Source organism: Cervus canadensis, chromosome 3 (assembly GCF_019320065.1).
Source record: "Cervus canadensis isolate Bull #8, Minnesota chromosome 3, ASM1932006v1, whole genome shotgun sequence".
NCBI lineage: Eukaryota > Metazoa > Chordata > Mammalia > Artiodactyla > Cervidae > Cervus > Cervus canadensis.
In genome coordinates this window covers 14,285,180-14,303,999 of record NC_057388.1, presented here as the reverse complement: position 1 = coordinate 14,303,999, position 18,820 = coordinate 14,285,180, and the positions used below count along the sequence as shown (strand labels likewise).

General features: G+C 38.7%; 1 protein-coding gene across 3 annotated transcripts in view; it reads left to right on the top strand.

Annotated features, from left to right (window-relative positions):
- Positions 1-18,820, top strand: part of COL28A1 (collagen type XXVIII alpha 1 chain) — a 182,114-nt gene that overhangs the window by 49,981 nt on the left and 113,313 nt on the right. For all 3 annotated transcript variants that reach the window (XM_043462670.1, XM_043462669.1, XM_043462671.1), the window contains 4 exons: positions 5,434-5,502; positions 8,262-8,330; positions 11,978-12,046; positions 16,228-16,296. In XM_043462670.1, coding sequence (XP_043318605.1) covers positions 5,434-5,502; positions 8,262-8,330; positions 11,978-12,046; positions 16,228-16,296 — 276 coding nt within the window. The remainder of the gene's footprint in view (positions 1-5,433; positions 5,503-8,261; positions 8,331-11,977; positions 12,047-16,227; positions 16,297-18,820) is intronic.

Sequence of the window (18,820 nt, the reverse complement as noted above, 5' to 3'; positions counted from 1 at the left end):
AAGACACAGGCGCAGACATGCTGCCATGTATGGAGGGAGTACAGCAGAGAATTTGGGAAGTTTTTGACAGAAATGAAAAAATCTCACAATGTTCTGAGTCAGCGGGAATAAAAATGAGTTTCGTGTTTCGTCAAATCTTCATGAGCTGTCCAAAAGAAACCTAGATTTTTTGAAACAAACATAAGACTTCTTTTCTTCCATATGCCTACTTTTAAAAAAATTAATTTGTTTTTAACTGAAGGATAATTGCTTTACAGTATTCTGATGGTTTCTACCAAGCATCCACATGAATCAGCCATAGGCTTACCATCCACTTTTAACTTAACAGCTCTGCCTTGCTGCTGGATCCTAAAAGAGACCGCATGGCTAACCACGGGACACTATGTGACCGCACATATTGAATTATTCATCATGAACTGGGTGTTATATAAGACGTCTAGGCTACATGCAGCAGAAGTCCAGCATCAATTCTTGAAGATACAAATAGTTTCATGAGTAACTGATTTGGAGACTCTGATGGCATCTTCTCCACTGTTACTCTTCCCACAAGCCACACCTACAGCCCCATGTGAACAGACAAAGGGAGGACAAACTGAGCATGTTAGGCTGGCCTGGCTGGAAGCAGATTCCTGTTCTCTTCATGAGCACAGAGTATGAAAATATTTGTGTCCTAGGTGAATGCTCACCAAACCACATCCATTTTAAAGACGGTTCTAAATAAGCAAATAGAATTCAGTCAATCTCATTTCCTGGCTCTACTATCATCCACTCAGTTTTACTGAGTGGCTGGGATGGAGACTATACACAGGAGCAACATCAACTTCCTTTTAACAAAGCTAACTTGGTTGTTGCCTCTGCTGACGATGCCCAATCTGCAAAAGGTACATGGAAGCCTGATGTCACCTTTCTCTGGAAAGGGCCAGTTACATTTCTGATAGTATGTTGACTACCATGGAACTCTTTCATAATGGAGGGGGCCGTGATGATGGCCATAATTGGTGAGGGGTGGGGGCAAGCAATTAATCAATAATCAAGTGAGGATTTGCCATTACTATCCACCATTGAAGGTCTTACTGTCTCCATAGATTTACTATGATGCAAACACATATGGATATATTTTCATTTATATTGCTTCAAATTCATGAGTTTCATGTCTCTGAGAAATCAATAATTTTGCAAGTTATTAGTTATAATCTCTTCAGATATTTTCTTTTTCCATTCTCTATTTATTTAGGAATTCTATTATTTAGTTGCATTTTGGGGTGGTTTCCTAAAACCTAACATAATGCACAAATTTATCTTTGTCTGCTTAGGAAATGTCCTTAAATCATCTCTTGTATTTTTAACTTAATAAGTATTTTTAAAAATTCTTGAAGCTATTTTTAAAAATCTACCTCTTTTTATTAATATATTTTTGCTATACTGTCCTCTTTGCTTCTTGTATTTCTATTCTTAAGACCTTTAATCATTTAAAGTCTACCTTCCCTTTTATTGGTATCTATTGGTTCACTTTTACTCACTGAGAATTAATTTCTTATGTTTTGTACTCTGGCATCTGAATTTACTGTCAGCCAGGTTTAACTGTGAAATCCCAAGTGTTCTATGTTGGAGCATATTTGAGAGGAACGTGCATTTATTTGCATCTCATGTATTCCAGGCACACACTTGATGTTAATGCCTTGACTAAGGTGTCCCAGGACCACCAACGTGGTGTCGCTTGAAACTACAAACCCATACGCCACATAGGACCCATTAGGAGTGGTCAGGTCCATTGAGAGCCAAGTGAAGTACGCAAGATTCTTTTCATTCATAACCCTGTGTTTATGGGAACACAGTGTTCTACCCTGCCCTTTCATTGAAGATATAGAACTTAGAAGGTCCTAGTTTTATGGGAGGATTTCAGTTCTAATTTCCTCCTCATCTTCCACTGAGTGAGCCTCAGTCTTTGTTCCCATTTCTTCCTCTTAGACTCCTAGATTTTGCCCTAGTACGCAACCACACTTTTCACCCAGAACAGCTACAGTGTTAGCTTATAGGCATACCTCTGGTGTTCAGCTCTCTTTTTGTTTTGAAACCCTGTAACTTCCCTTATTTATTGATTTTTTGGGCCTTCACTTTAAAGGAAAATTTGTATGATTTGCTTTTTTCTTTGTAGCTAGAGAGTTTTCACAGTATTGGCAGAACATGAAATTCTTGTTTGTTTTCTTGTGATCTAAGCCACAATTACACAAATAGAGTGACACTGTGTAATCTGAAATAACTGGGAACTAAAATCATAACAAAGAGGGGATAAACTTCAAGAAATGTATGAAAATACTGTTCCAAAATATCATAATAAAAATCAATAATGAGTTTTGAATTATTTCAAAGTTACATAAAGGCTTATTTTAGGACTGACGAAGCTTCTGCTGAAAGTTCTTTACATTTGTTTCTTTGCCTGAATCATTTCAAGTGGTTTCTAGTTTAGTACTAACTACTCTTTTTATACAATAGTAATATAAATCTGATCAAATGAATTAATATTCCAGCTCCTTGACTGAACTATGAACTGACAGCTACCATCTTTAATTATATGATTATCATTAGTTGTGTGATGGTCTGACAGATGACTGATTAAAGAATAATAAATTGGTTCAACACTCTTAGGGTGCTCTGTTTGTTTTTTTGGGAGCACATTCAGTAAGGAAAATCCCCTGAAGTAAAACTAATTATTTTGACGTTAAAAATAAATTTCACTGAATATTAAGGATAACTTTTAATATTATTTAGCATATTTATCTTTAATGCCTACAACGTATATTGAAACCACTTTTATTGATTATCTACACTATTGAGATTATTAAGGAAGATAATGACAATGGACAATTATATTTTATCTTGTTAATGTCTCATATAAAGCATTTCTGGTCAGACTCTGTTAATTGATAATTAGTTTCTTCCACTAGATATGTTTTAATTAAAGGTGTTCATTAGAAGCCAAATAAGAATGTCAGAGTTATAACTAGATCTCATAGCCTTTGAAAAAGATACTTCTTTACTGAGCATTTTTGTCTTTTAAAAAATAATCTGTTGGTGCCATCTTAATAAATTGAAAGTATAGTTCATCTAACCTAAGTACCTGCTCTTTCTCTTCTCTGGTTAGCAGTCATCATTCACCTTGACTGTTTAACTGGAAAACTTCAGAATATACTGATGGTGCAGAATATTACTCTGACAGTTCCTAGGTTTCCAGTAATTAACTTGAAGCATTGTTTTTTTAAAATGCCCCTAAGTGGTTGTTCACAAGCATTAACTCTGTTCTCAGGAGCTTGGAAAGTGTGACTCCTCAAAGTCTTCATTATTTTCATTTTCACCTTGGCTAATGTCTCCCGGAAATGCAGAGATGGACGCAAGTGTCAGTGCTTGCTATATGTGGCATGCGTCTCTCCACATTGCTAACATAAACCATACTCTGAGACTACTTTATTTGTAAAAACTTCATAAAAGGACTTTCTTAGCAATTGAAGGATCCAAGGAAAACAATTTTGATCATGATAGCAAGCAGATATTTATTGAGTGCTTAATATGTAAGAGCTTTACATCTCTTTAATCTAGCCCTTCTATTAATATGTGTGGTTGAGGTAGGTACTATTGTTACCACTATTCTGATGAGAATGCTGAACTTAGAGAGATGGAATTATTTAAGATCACACTGCTAATATGTAGCAGAGAGGTGGCTTGAACATCAGTCCAAATGACTCCCAAACCTGCTTTTAGTTTATCATGCAAGACTGTAAACTCTATGAGACAAGGAGTGGGGATGTCTGCTGTTTTCAGATGCTAGCACAGTGACTTGTATCTACCAGGCATTTGGTAAACAGTCGTTGAATGAATGGGAAAAAAAATTGAATGAACTGGAAAAAGACTCCTTTGCATTTCATGAAATATTGGGTTATTTTCATTTGAGGAAGAGGAATAGCTTGTTAATATTTTTTTTGTACAGTGTGTAATATTAGCTAGGGCTTCTCTGTCTAGTTTGCAATCTAGTTTTCACACCATGTTTCTTTTTCTCCTAGTTAATTGCTCTAACGTTAGATTACTCTGTCATGGATATTAGGACTTTGATTAAGCCCTTGGATGGTTAAAAGCTAGTTTTCCCATAAGCACAGCAATTTCAATTGAATTAAATGCTAGTTTTTTACTTTAATTAAAGCCTTTACTAAATTGGCTATGCATAAATACTAAAGAAGGCTGTCTTTTAAAAGATATGATTTTAAGGAAAGCCCCCTGAAATTAGATATGGGGTACAATTAGTTTTCTCTCTCACAAATCTGTAGCTGTGATCGGTCACTGATGTGCATCATGCTGTGTTCTAGCTCTGCTCCCAGGCTTGGGTAGAAAACGTCTCTTAAATCACCCGAGATTACTGTAGACTGAGCCCCAAGATCACTCAGAGTGTCTACACAGGGGACCTCCTTTGAGGCTCTGGGCAACTCAATCTTGTTCCAGCATAGATTTATTTCCCCGCCAGAGAGTCCTAATTATCTTTCTACGTCCACTAGAGGAAAAGCTCCAGTTCATGCATTTACCATTCTTGTTGTTAGTCTCCTTTCTATCTTTTTTTTTTTTTTTTTGCCTTCTGGTGAAGAAGAAAGAGAGAACAAATTTATCATCTTTTAAAATTCCTGGTTTAAGTGAATATTTTGTTGTTGTCTGTTTCAACCAGTATGCTGCCTGTTCATCCATTTCAAAACCTGAGACTGTACTGTTTTTCTTACCTTATGTGAGAAGTCCCCACCTTACTGAGTGCCTTTCTGAGCAAGAGTCACGTGGACTTCTTAATTTTAATCATTGAGATCAAAAGTCTTGTTACCTCTTAAAAGAGTCTATCAAGATTTCTATTTGCACATAAACCTCCAGGGGATTCAACCAGTTCCAGAAAGAATTCAAGTCTGAATCCAAATTTATCAGGATGGAAATTAAAATAGCATGTAAACAGAATTCAGTGCTTTAAAACAGCTGTGTGGCGATTTCTTCCCCTGATACCTAATTAAATTATTTCATCACTTTGCATCCTTTTTCAGGCCACACAGTCCTAGATTTTAGCCTTTCCTCATAGGGTTGATTTCTTCATCCTTATTCTGAAGCATCACTTCACTTCCATTTTCTGCCAGTTTGAGAACATCAGAATAGAACGTCTTATGCCAATTAAATAGAACAAGTATTTAATATAATGAGAATATTATTCTTCACAACCGTATGATTCTACTTATCAGCATGGTGTGTACTAGGAGGATAGATTCTCACTAATTGTGTGAATAGGATTATATCATTGCATGCCCCTGTGAACTGAAATGTGACCATTATCTTTCTTCCTCTCTCCTCCCTTCCCTCTCCTCTCTCCTATTTTCTCACTCTCTTCTTTTGCTCCTCACTCTCTTGTATCCTAACCAGGGTCCCCGTGGGCCTGAGGGACCACCAGGAGAGAGAGGCTTACCAGGAGAAGGACTTCCAGGACCAAAGGTAACAGCACCTTCTACATGGAGGGGAAAGGCATTCTATTGCATGATCATAAATTATAAATGAAAAAACTGTGTCCTAGCCAATTATACCAGGTCAAGTATTTTCCTGACCATCTTCACCCTATTAAATGAATTTTTATGTAAATTTTCCCTTAACATGAAGCTATAGTGACATTTGCAATTATAAATAAGTAATTGCAAGGGTGCTGCTTCATACAATTACTGCATATTAAATTAGAAAATCTCTTAAAGTCATTCATAGTCATTAAAACCACAGGGGTAAATAGCATTTTTATGCCCAGAAACTAAGTTATTGAGCATAGCTATATACCAAGTTTTGGAGAAGGAAATGGCAACCCACTCCAGTATTCTTGCCTGGAGAATTCCATAGACGGAGGAGCCTGGTGGGCTGTGGTCCATGGGTCTCAAAGAGTCGGACACGACTGAGCGACTAACAAATACACACACACACACCAAGTTTTACCCACAGCTTTGTTCTGTGAAACAGACAAGAAACAATCTAATAAACCAATTTATCATACTATTGCCATTACTATAAGAAAGGTAACGTGGATGGATGGAGGGAAATAAAATTTGCCATACTACCAGAAGGAGCAAAATGTTACGCAAGACCTACCTCTCACCTGGCAATCGAGATGTTAAATGTTTGCACCGCCTCCCACATGTAATTCTTGTAGCTCAAGTTCCTCTAGACCAGGGCTTGGCTAACTTCTTCTGTAAAGACCCAGACGGTAAATATTTCAGACGTTGTGAGCCATGTGGTTTCTGTGGTAACTATTTAACTTCTGTTGCTAAAGCATGAAGGCAACCCTAAGCAATGGGTGAACTTGGCTGTGCTTCAGTAAAGCTCTATCTACAAAAAACATGCAGTGGGCTGGGGTTGGCCAGTGGGTTGGAGTTTGCTGACCCCTGGTCTAGACTCTTCACCCATAGTATATGGCTCATTCGCTAAAGGTAACACAGGAAATGATTTTCTGAGACACTTCATGCAGCAACAGAATTTCAGGGTAGGTAAGGTCCCTGGGTTGGGAAGATCCCCTGCAGAAGGGAACGGCTACCCACTCCAGTATTCTGGCCTGGGGAATTCCATACAATCCATGGGGGTCTCAAAGAGTCAGACACGACTGGGCAGTTTTCACTTTCACAAGGATAAATTGCGGGTCCTCTTTCCTTCTTTCCTAAAATGTTTCCCCTAGACATACACGCATGCACACACACTACCCAGAGAAGCATGTGCTGTTTTCTAAGTGTTTAAGACCTTCCACTTCATTCAGTTGAGTCACTGAGATCTGACCTTCTCAGTACGGTCTTACACTCTAAAATTGCTTCTCATTTTCAGCCTCTTCCACCATGATCAATATTCAGTTATCTATGAGAAACCTAAATCTCAACTGAAGGGAGATCAATTAGCTAAAACCAATATATCACACGAAGTTGTGAGTGACTGCTGGGTTGAATTTTAAAAGAAGCCCTTGTTAACCAACAAATTTTAATTTGTTATAGTAAATGGAAATAATATGTTGGAAAAGGGGATATTACTAATGCCCTCACCTAACCAAAATATCATCACAAGAAGGCAGAGGTCAGCAATTCGGCACCACATTTCAGAAAGTTTTATCATACATAATTTCTTTAATTTTTTTGTGGCACATAGTAAATTTCTAATTATGTATAGCTCAAACAACCTGGAAAATTCAAACAGCCAGAATTATTTCTCCTTATAATCTGTGGGGTTTAAAGAAATAAATAAATGAGAACAGAGTAAATAAAACACTGGGAAGCATATTTCAGGGCGTGTTTTACTGGCAGTTTCAGTGGCATGGTATAACGTTACATTCCTTCATAATAACCCATAGCACTGCATTGCCCTCTGACTCATCAAAGAAAGAACTCATTATATTCAGTGTTGTTTTAGGATTGACTGTACACAGATGTACTCTGTGGTAACAATCAGATCCCATTAGACAGAATTCTTCACTGTCAACTGGCAAGACCAACGGGAGTTTCCTGTATGTACTTCTTGGGGCTACTTTGCAATGACGTGGGGCTTAAGTGAATAAATAATGACTACAGAAAGACATAAAGGTATATTTTCCTAGGTTTCTTGCAAATGTTCTTTGATTTTACTCTTGGTTCAAATGAATTTATGAAATGTGTGCTATTTCTGATCAATTCTGTGGTTTGTTTTTCATATAAATGACAAAGTGTTACGGCTTCATTGACATGACATTACAACCAGAGTGATTCACATAGGCCGTGTGGCTCTAGAAGCATACCCAAAAATATTTTCCATAAATTCTTTTAAAACTAAGTTTTCAATAAATGTTTATAAATTTTGGTATAAAACACAATAAATAATTCCTTCTTAGCAAATGTTATTTCACATACTAAGAGACAGATTTTCATTATGTAATGGATACAGTTATAGAAATGGTGAGCAAACAGAAGACTGATTCAGTTAGTTGTAATACATGATTGATTAGATCTCCCACTATCAGATATTTCTGATTATAATAGGAATGGGGCTCTTTTCCCACTTCAGTGATGCTGTGTAAGCTTTCTGCTTGAACAGATTCTTTTATATTTATGAAATTTTAATGCTTTTTTTTCAATTTACAAATCTTGGAGTTAGAATTACCCATTTGTAGTTAGCAGTGAATTTTGATGTTTTGAATGCTTTACCTGTTTTAAAATCCTGATGTTTATTACTGCATTGATAGCTCTCCCATATACTTTCAGGGTGAAAAAGGTTCTCAAGGACCAATTGGCCCACAAGGAGAAGCGGGCCCGTCAATAAAAGGGGACAAGGTACTGCATATAGGGTGGATAACAGAAAGGATGCCAATAAAATGACTTTTCATTGTTCTTTATGTATGTACATTTATGAACTATATACAACCTGACAACCATACCACACAGGTACCCAGTTAACTATAAACGTTTTAAAGACCAGTAGGAAGGGAAAGCTGCCAGAGAGGGAAAGGATATAAGAAATGTGCGAAAAACACAGATGTCAATTAGTTTGGAGTCATACATATATGTCAATGTCTAAACGTATCATTATATTAGAATAGCAATTGACATGGACGATTATCTTGGGTGTTGTATTTCTAATTGAATTTCTTATTTCTTTTGTTTATTGTTTACTGGTAGCTGTCTTTTCTGGGTATCTGTATTTAAGTAGCAGAGACAGTTGTAAATGGTGAACTACACAAATTTCAGACAGCATACAATTCTTGGTTCAAATAGTTGAGCTCTGGTGGTGTAACTCCAGTTCCAAAACACTCTAAAAATACATAAGATGCTCTTTGTTCCTTTGGAGTAGTGACTACTGAGTACAACACAAATGCTGTGTTATAAGTTCAGTATTTAACTTTTCCAGGTATTGTTGACAGGCATTTGTGGTTTTATACCTGGAGCTCACGCAAAGAAGACACTGAAATATCAGGACAGTGTCACCCAGTAATTGCAAAGCTTTTATCTGATTTTCATTCCCTTTCCCTTCTCCTTTCATTTTTTCTGATTCTTTTATATTCTGGGATTCAAGTGATTAGATAAACACTTCTGTGATAAGGACTCTCAAAAATACACCATTTCACAGAATGAGGAAGTAGCTTTAATACAGATATTTAAATGTAATGTAATTCCCCAAAGAGGTCTGTTACATGAGTTATTGAATATTTGTAGAACAGTGGTTATGAATTGGGTTTGGAGTTGGAGGGAGAGGACTTGAATCTATCAGTTGTGTGACTGGGAGTTGAAAGTAGTAAAGTGTTAGTTGCTCAGTCATGTCTGACTCTTTGTGACCCCAGAGACTGCAGCCGGGCTCCTATGTCCATGGAATTCTCCAGGCAAGAATACTGGAGTGGGTAGCTATTTCCTTCTCCAGGGGGTCTTCCTGACTTAACCTCATCTTGAAAATGGGGGTGCTTACTTTCAGAGGGTTTTTGTGAAGATTAAATGCAATAAAGCATGAAAAGCATTTGGCACAATGAATGCCTCATGACAGGCAATCAAGTTCTGAATCGGAATAACCCAGCTTTGAATTAGAACTTGAGTCCATTACATGTTTCCTTCTGTGGACATTTATTTAGACGAGGGGTTGACACAAGGTGAACCACTAAGAAGCACATGCCAGGGCCTGTCTTAATGACAGGTTCAGGTTTTTAATATTATATAAACTATGATCTAATCATGTGCTTTTGTTCACAAAAGCATGTTTATTTAGCCCAGGCATTGGCAAACTATAGGGCGGGCTGCCTGTTTTTGTAAATAAAGTATTAGACACACCTATTCATTTAACTACTGTCTGGTTGCTTTTGTACTACTGAAGCAGCATTCATTGGTTTTGCAAGAGACCTTATTATGACTCTCAAGCATAAAATATTTACTATCCAACTGTTTAAGAAAATGTTTGCAGATCCTGATGTAGTCTAAATACAACTGACATTAAAATATATATTGGGCTTCCCTGGCGGCTCAGTGGTAAAGAATCTGCCTGTCAATGCAGGAGACACAGGTTCAATTCCTGATCTGGGAAGATCCCACATGCTGCAGAGCAACTAAGCCCGTGTGCCCCAACTATTGAGCCCATGCTCTAGAGTCTGGGAACTGCACCCACAACGAAGAGTAGCCCCTGCTTGAGGCAACTAGAGAAAACCCATACAAAGCAATGCAGACCCAGCACAGATATAAATAAATAAATAAAGCATATTTATCCATGTGGTCAGCTCTCAGTTGTCAATTTACTTGGCCTATCAGTAGCATCATCCGCTAGGATCCTCACCTTCTTGAAAGAATATCTTCACCTGATCTCTCTGGCTGCATACTTTTCGGTCTCCACTGCTGGTTCTTCTTTGTCTCTCTGACCTCTAACACTTGGAGCACCCAAAGGGCTCAGTCCTTGAACCTTCTCTCTTCTCTTTCTCCTTGAAAACTTACCCAGTCTTGGCTTCAAATACCATTTATATCATGAGAGCTCCCAAATTGACATCTCCAGCTCACACCCCTCCCACCTACTTGATATCTCTGTTTGGATGTTTATTTTAGGTATCTCAAACTTAACACGTCTAAAACTGAGCTACTGGTATTACACCCTTCCCCAGCCTTGCTTGATTTCAGTCTTTTCCCTCTCAATAAGTGACAAGTATGTTTTCCCACAAACCTCAAAGATATCCTTGATCTGTAGCAAATCTTGTTGGCTTTACTTGAAAAATCTGTCTAGGATCTGAACACTCCCCACCACCTTCACTCAACAGCCTGGTCCAGGCCACAGTCATCTCTCATACAGATGTATCTTCCATTTGTTCTCAGTGTGACTTCCAGAGTGAACATTTGAAGTCTAAGCCAGATCTTTCACTCCTCTGTTCAGAATCCTCTAGTGGCTTCTCAGCTCACTCAGAGAAAAGCCAAAGCCCTCACAATGGCCTAAAAGGCCCTGTCGATTGCTCTGCCTGAGCCCACTGCCACACATCCTTGACTTCATCTTTCACCACTTTCCCTCATGCTCACTAGCTCCAGCCACATTGTCTCCCTGCTGTTTCTGGAATGTTCCAGGCATCTTCCTTGCATGGATGTTTGCTTTGCCTGGAATGCTTTTCCTCCAAGTTTCTACCTGGTTTATGCCTCTCATCAGTGAGACCATACCAAGTCACCTTTCCCCAGATTGCAGCTGTCTCCCCATTCCCCCATTTATTTTTCTCCTTAGCACTTATCATCATTCAGCATACTATTTATTTCTTCTATCTTGTTTATTATCTTCTGTTTTCCCCAAGAAAATGAAAGATCTATGAGGAAACAGCTTTGTCTGTTTTGGTCACTGCTATTTCCCCATGTTTGAAGCAATTCCTGGCACATAATAAGCACTCAACAAATATTTGTGGAAATACATAGAGAAAGGATGAATGATATTGTTCTGATAACTTTCACTTTATTTCTCAAAATTATTCATGAAATAAGAAGGTGAAGTTCTTCCATTTTGTTGCACTTACCTTAGATAATTTCTTAAGTTTTAAAATGCATTTTTGTTAAGATTTGGAGGAAAAAGTATTTAGAAATTTAAAAAATAATTTTCTTTAATTCCTCTCTCAAATACTGATTTTCTTGCATCCTATGAATTTTATGTTTTTAAATATTTCTGTTATGATCCTAACAAGAAGTGTTTGTGTCATTATAATAAAAATTTTTGAATTTTTGGTTCCTCTGTGAAAAAATGATTGATAAATATAAGCTGGTGCAAACATACACCATTTTTGATCAAAGAGTGAAAAAATTATTCGCTATTTTGGCAAATTCGAACCACATACTATTTAAAAGCAATGGTGTTTTGTAACTTTCCCTGTTGAACTTCTTTATGGCTTAAAAGATAGACTTTAATCCATCATATTGCAAGATGAGCAAAGTGTGAAAGAATGAGGTTAGCTGTATTATTATATTTCTGACTTATTTCTACACAGGGAGATATGGGACCTGTGGGACCCCAAGGACCGATGGGCACCCCTGGAATTGGGAGTCAAGGGGAACAGGTAATTGATGCTTTCTCTCTTTCCCTTTTGTACAGAACATTCTGGCCTAAACCTGGTGTTCACTGAAGGCCAGTCCTGCAAACAGCTATGAGTACATTTGATAGTGGAATTGCAATGATATATCCAAACGGGTATGTAGGAAGGGATAAGATGGTTCCACAAGATTCTAGTTTTGAGAACTTAAAAAGACTTAAAAAATAAATTGTGTGTTTCCTGGTGCTGTGACTGTTAACATTAAAGCCTAATTTACAGGATAAGGGTTTTAGAGTTTTTAGTTTCCCTTGGGAAACTAAATATTTTATTTACCTGGTGGGTTGTATTTGTTTTTCCCCTTGAATCTTTATGACTGATGAAATCCCATTCTGTTCTGATGCCAGTAGAGTAGTGTTTCCCATTTTCTAGTCACATAGCAATCTAGGAAAAAAAAAAGCTAAACAAGGACCAGCATTAGAGGCACGGACTTTACTGAAGGGGCACTGTTCCTGAATAGAAGCAAACCACGGAGCAGGTTTATAAATGACTCTTGGTCCCTCTTGGTCAGAAGAAAGGAAAGGCCTGTGAGGCTGTCTCTACATTTATGGCTGGAACTTCTTCCAAATTCTTCTGATCATAACTTTTCAAAAAGTGAGGCAATTTTGTTAAGCTGAAATAATATGAAGATAATATAACATTACTATCTACCTATATAATCTCATTTAATCAAAGTGACCAACAAATCCAGATTTATTTTGAATGTCCTCTTGTGTAGAAAGTGGCAAAAAGTTTAACATTTATGATTATGGTTTGAATTATTCCATTGCCTAGTGAACAAATAGTACTTCCTTTATCTAGGAAGGGTGGCTCAAACGGTAAAGAATCTGCCTGCAATGTGGGAGACCTGGGTTTTATCCCTGGATTGGGAAGATCTCCTGGAGAACGGAATGGTTACCCACTCCACTATTCTTGCCTGGAGAATTTCATGGATAGAGGAACCTGGTGGGCTACAGTCCATGGGGTTGCAGAGCTGGACACGACTGAACAACGAACACTTATCTAGAATAGGGAGAGAAGAATAAAAAAAGGAGATAATTCAGAATCTCATTGTTGACATAAACTCTGAGTTTATTTCTAATTATATGCTAATTAATCAGTATTTTTTGTTGTGAATTCAAGCAGCAGCCAAGTTGGATATTACTCCTTTTTCTATTTCCTTCCCCTTGGTAGAGGTCCTAGTGTAATATATCAGGAGGATTAAGGTGCAGGAGAAGCCAAGATAAATCTGTATATAAATATTTAGATAATAATTAAGAGCTGTTGGCTTTGGACTACACAAGGATCATGGTTTGACTCTGCCATCAGGCATTCTCAAGCTTTGTGGTTTTCTTTGCTAGTTTCAGCAAAGTAGTTTCAGTTAGTTCCTGATCCTGGAAGTGGCGGTGCTGTTACATTCTGGGTTTTGTGCTGTTTCTGGCGCTGAGTCACCATTGTGGGGCTGAAAATGAGGTTCAAAGAAAGCCAAGCCTTTTCAGATGCTGTTTCTCAGTGGAAGCTGTTCTACAGCTTGAAAAGAAAAAAAACAAAAAACCACACACCTCTTTGACTTCTTTTGCTTTCTCACCCTCTTCTTTTCTTTTCCAAGAGTAAAAACCTTTCAAGGTGTATGTGTGACTGTATGGAGCTGACTCCTACTGGGTAGGAAATTGAATGCAATGTGTCATTTGTAAACTGAACAAGCAAAAAACTTGTTTACCCTTTTAAGACAAAGGATTTATATTCTATTTAAATTTAACCTCTGCACAGGCGGTTACCCATTTTTCTTCTTATCCTCCATATAACATGCTTACCCATTGAATTACTGTTATTGTTAAATCTTCTCGTTTTTCTTATAGACATTAATTTTCCCACTCATCTGTTTCTGGGGGAACTTCTGTTTCCAGCAACATGTTTACAATCTTTCTCAAATGGCCTCTGCAGATTTTCATTAAATATTTGAAGGCTTGACTACTTCAAATATCTTATAAAATAAAGTGAAATATAAATAACCACACATACATGTGTATATACCTGTATGCGATATCCTTTTAATTTTTTGGATCCTCACGTGGTACTCGCAGAGTGTTGTAAAAGTCAGGAGGGATTCCCTTCTTATAATGGTTCAACATAAATACTGAACCTTAGCTTTCTTAAATTGTTCAAAGTGCTTCATCTTCATCAACCAGAGAAAAAGGGAATGGTATCTGTACTTTAAAAATGAACAAGCAGATGTATCATCTAGCTGGAGAAAATAGGATCACATTTGTAATAAAATTATCATGTATTTGCAACCATTATTTGCATAATTGTGACCTGTGGGGGATAAATAAAACAGTCTTAGTTTTTCTTTCATCATCCCTTTAAATTGTTTTTCAGTGGGGAAAGTTTTTTCTTTTTCCCACCACAGAAAAAAAATTACCAGCAGGCTACAGACTTTCATATCACTTTGAGATAACAGTAAGTGATAGAATCACCTCTAGGGGCTTCCACGGCGGCTCAGGGGTAAAAGAATCTGTCTCCGATGAAGGAGATGTGGCAGGAGCTGCGGGTTCGACCCCTGGGTTGGGAAGATCCCCTGAAGAAGGAGATGACTAACCACTCCAGTATTCTTGCCTGGAAAATCCCATGGACAGAGGAGACTGGTGGGCTACAGTCCATGGGGCCCCCAAAGAGTCAGACACACTGAGTGACTACACATACATAGGATTACCTCTAAGTTTCAAGTCAGTTTTAATTGTGTGATACAAACTATTTAGTCAATGTATGAATTTTCCTTTTAGTCTTCATTCATTTTGTATGAGCTTGTGGTCCATGGGATGGAATGTACTTCTGATCCCTCCCAGGCCGAATCAAGGATGGGAGGATGGGATCAGGCGGGAAGGGCATGGAGGTTCTTTCTTGGCTGGTCTGTTGTCAGACGGCTTTGGGTCTTCTGGTCTTGACAGACGTTTGATGCTGACATTCTTCCTGGTGGGGTTCCGCACTGCCCCTCCTGGACACCGACAAAGGACTCTTTTCCTCCAGCTGTTTCTCCCCATCAGCCTCTGCTTTTCTGGGAATATATTTACTCTATATGGACTCTCTCAGCTAGAGTTCCATTATTCTTCCAGGTCCTCTTGGACAGAAATCAAAGCAGTTCCAGGCCAACTCTAGGAATCTAGCGTACATCTGGTCCACAGGAAAAAAAGCTTGCATGGCCTTTGCACTGAGAAACTCTGGGTGCACAGGTTCACCCCACCCCAGCCCTCTCTCAGCTATCAGAGCATATTTTAGCTTTCTTCACTGAACACACTGGTCCATTGTGTTCCAGAAACAAAAATCAAGGTCTCCCAGTGGTTTCATTGATGTTCCCTTTCTATAATGTGGTAAACTTCTCCCCATTTTCTCCAAAGAAAACACTTTAGGAGATTGTTTTCTCTGGAGAAGACCTCATTAAATCCTATATCTTCTCCTTTTTTATACCCACAATCTGAATGAGAGGCAAGTATTAGAACATTCTTCAGTTTGGTGTTTGCAGACTTTTGCTTCTTAGAGCCTAGGTCAAATTTTTAATTTCACATCATGATAGATATCACTTGGTACAGCTAGGATACAGGTTTGCCTGTATGTGACTGAGAGGTGAAATAGGTTAATAAGATGAAACTGCATTTCTCCTGTTTAAAACTCCAAGTTGGTGTGTTGTCTCTGTTCATTAGGGTCTTCAGAGGTTCTGGCTTCTTCTTTCTTGTTAGTCTGACATTCCAAGAGTGCTTTCCACCTGATCCAGGATAGGCAGGCACCGTGTCTTCACTTCAGCAAGGGGGAGGGGAACAGGGATGCAGAAGCATATCCTTCTTTTAGCGTGAACCAGAAATTGCACAAATCCCCTCATTCACATCCCACTGGATAGAATACAGGCAATATCCGCTGCAACAGGGATTAGGAAAGGTGGTTTTTACTCAAAGCAGAAATGCAGGCCAGTTAAAATTACTCTTACTATGGAAAAATGGTAGAATTGCATATTATGGTTCCACTAGCAGCCTCAGCCATCCATTCAATAAGTATTAATTGAGTACAAGTAATCGACTATGGGATGCAAACTGAACTTTTACTTCAGAGGATTTGAAACTTCTCTTGTTTAAATTCCTTCTTAATTTCACTAATATTATTCTTTAAATTTTATTTTAAAGGGAATCCAAGGTCCTATTGGCCCACCTGGTCCACAGGGGCCCCCAGGACAAGGCTCACCTGGTCCCAAGGTAACTTTCTAAATGAGAGACGAGTTTAATCTATTTTCTAACTGTTGCTTTCTGGTCAGTGGCCAGTGCATTTGGATGGCAGCAAAGGGGATGAACTTCAACATCAGAGATCTCTATTTAATGCAAAACGCTACTGATATTCCTAATGGTTTAGAAAATGTAATGTGTGTTCCTTTTGCACGTAGAAGCTTTCATAATTGTCCCCTGGCATCTGCTGGAAGGCTGATTCTAGGATTCCCACTCCCTTCCCCATACTAAAATCTTAGGATGCTCCAGTCCCTTAATCTAGTCATATCTCCCTGTATTTTAAAAATCATCTCTGCTGCTGCTAAGTTGCTTCAGTCATGTCCGACTCTGTGTGACTCCATAGACGGCAGCCCACCAGGCTCCCCCGTCCCTGGGATTCTCCAGGCAAGAACACTGGAGTGGGTTGCCATTTCCTTCTCCAATGCGTGAACAAAAAATCATCTCTAGACAACTTCTAATACCAAATACATTGTAAATGTTACAAAGCATGTAGTTGCTGGCCTGTGGCAAATTCAGGTTTTGCTTTTGGAAATTTTTGAAATTTCTTTCCTGAGTATTTTCCAACCAAGGTTGGTTAAACTGTAGCAGAGTCCAAGCTCATACCACTTGCTGCATGAAGGGCCAATAAGTCGAGAGGCACAGTGTTGGGGAGAGGAACAACTTTTTTCAGAAAGCAAACAAACTGAGAAGATGGTGCACTAATGTTCTAAAGAACCATCCTAATTTGGGATAGAATTCAAGCTTCTTTATTGCTAAGGAAGGGGGAAGCTGGAAGGGGTTAAGATCAAGAAGAGAAGGACGACCACAGTGACGGTCCAAGGAGAGTTGTGATAACATTTTGTTCTTGGTCAGTTGACCTGAGTCTGGTCCTGATGTTCCTATAAATCTTGACAAGACAATCGATATTTTTGTTCATACTTTCTTATATCATGTGAGGTAAGTTTGCACAACCTGTAACCTGCAAGCAGAACCCCTTTAGTAATTAACAAGTCTACATGCAGACCTGAGCAGAGGCTCATGACTCAGCGATTAAAGCAGCAGAACAGATAGGTACAATGTGGAGTCAGAGATGCTTAGCTTCTACAAGCAAGAGGCAGGTGATGGAGATGGATCTTAGTTGTCAAAGAACAACTCAGAGATATCCATCAGATTGTTATGTCAGTCCGTAAGACCTAAAGTTCCTAAAGAGAAGGAACTGCTTTATCACTGAGCTATTGTCACTACTTTTCTTGTTTAACTGGTTTTCCTTTGTTTCTGCATTCCTTCACTTCCCTAGTTAGTAACTGCCTGTGCCTGCTCTTTGGAACTCAGGGAAGGCCCAGGAGACTCAAGTCTTCATCTACAAACAACAAGTGGGGGAAATGGAGGAGCTTTGAACCTAGGAGGGGTCCACAGGGTCCTGCTCAGTTCCAATCCCCCCTTTTCTTTGACACATCTTAATCCTAATGGGAACAGGGCAGACAAGAAAGGGAATAAAGTTTTGGATAGAGAGGTTAATCACAAACTCAGCAGAGGGACTTAATTTTATGGGGACTCTTTCAAATCCACAAATGTGGAACCGGTGGCTACCGAGGAGGCAGACTATACTTACACATCTTAATTTATTGTTTTTATTACTTTTACTTGTGAGACTATTCGAGCAACTCAAGCAGTAATATCAGTAGAGGTTACTGTGGGTTGGCTAGTTTTTATTCTTACCAATGACCCCACGGTAGGTCCAACAACCAAAATGTTTAAAGATATGGAGCTGGAAATAACCTAGCCAATAAAAGTTTTCTATGAACGGGGAGGCAATTTATCTTTTAAATTATTTATCCTTTGGGGAGAGGCATGACACTGTTTAACCAGCTGTCCCTAATGTTGCTTCAAAGAATCACTGCTCCTGCTCCTGCTAAGTCACTTCAGTCGTGTCCGACTCTGTGCGACCCCATCCCTGGGATTCTCCAGGCAAGAACGCTGGAGTGGGTTGCCATTTCCTTCTCAAAGAATCACTAAGCATTATTAAATAAACACTTCTCTGAGTGTTTCCCTTGTGGCTCAGCTGGTAAAGAATCTGCCTGCAATGTGGGAGACCTGAGTTCAATCCCTGGGTCAGGAAGATCCCCTGGAGAAGAGAAAGGCTACCCACTCCAGTATTCTGGGCTGGAGAATCCATGGACTGTATAGTCTATGGGGTCATAAAGAGTTGGACATGACTGAGCAACTTTCACTTCACTTCTCTGAGAGTACCTTCCTTTCAGTAGATTCCTTTGAGAGTCCCCTGTGAGAAGTAGCTCAATAGAACACAGTGACTGTCCTTGAAATTTCTGATTAGAGCTCAATAGTGAAAGCTCAGGTAGTTCTCTCTGCTTACGATACTGCTTTGGATCAGCAGTGATCTTGGTCTCTCGTGTCAATTATAGCTGCTGTGGGTTATAACTGCCGATCTTTTCCAGGTGCCCCTCTTGGGGACTCAAAGTCAATTTTGAGTATTATGCACAGCCTGTCTTTTAAATCA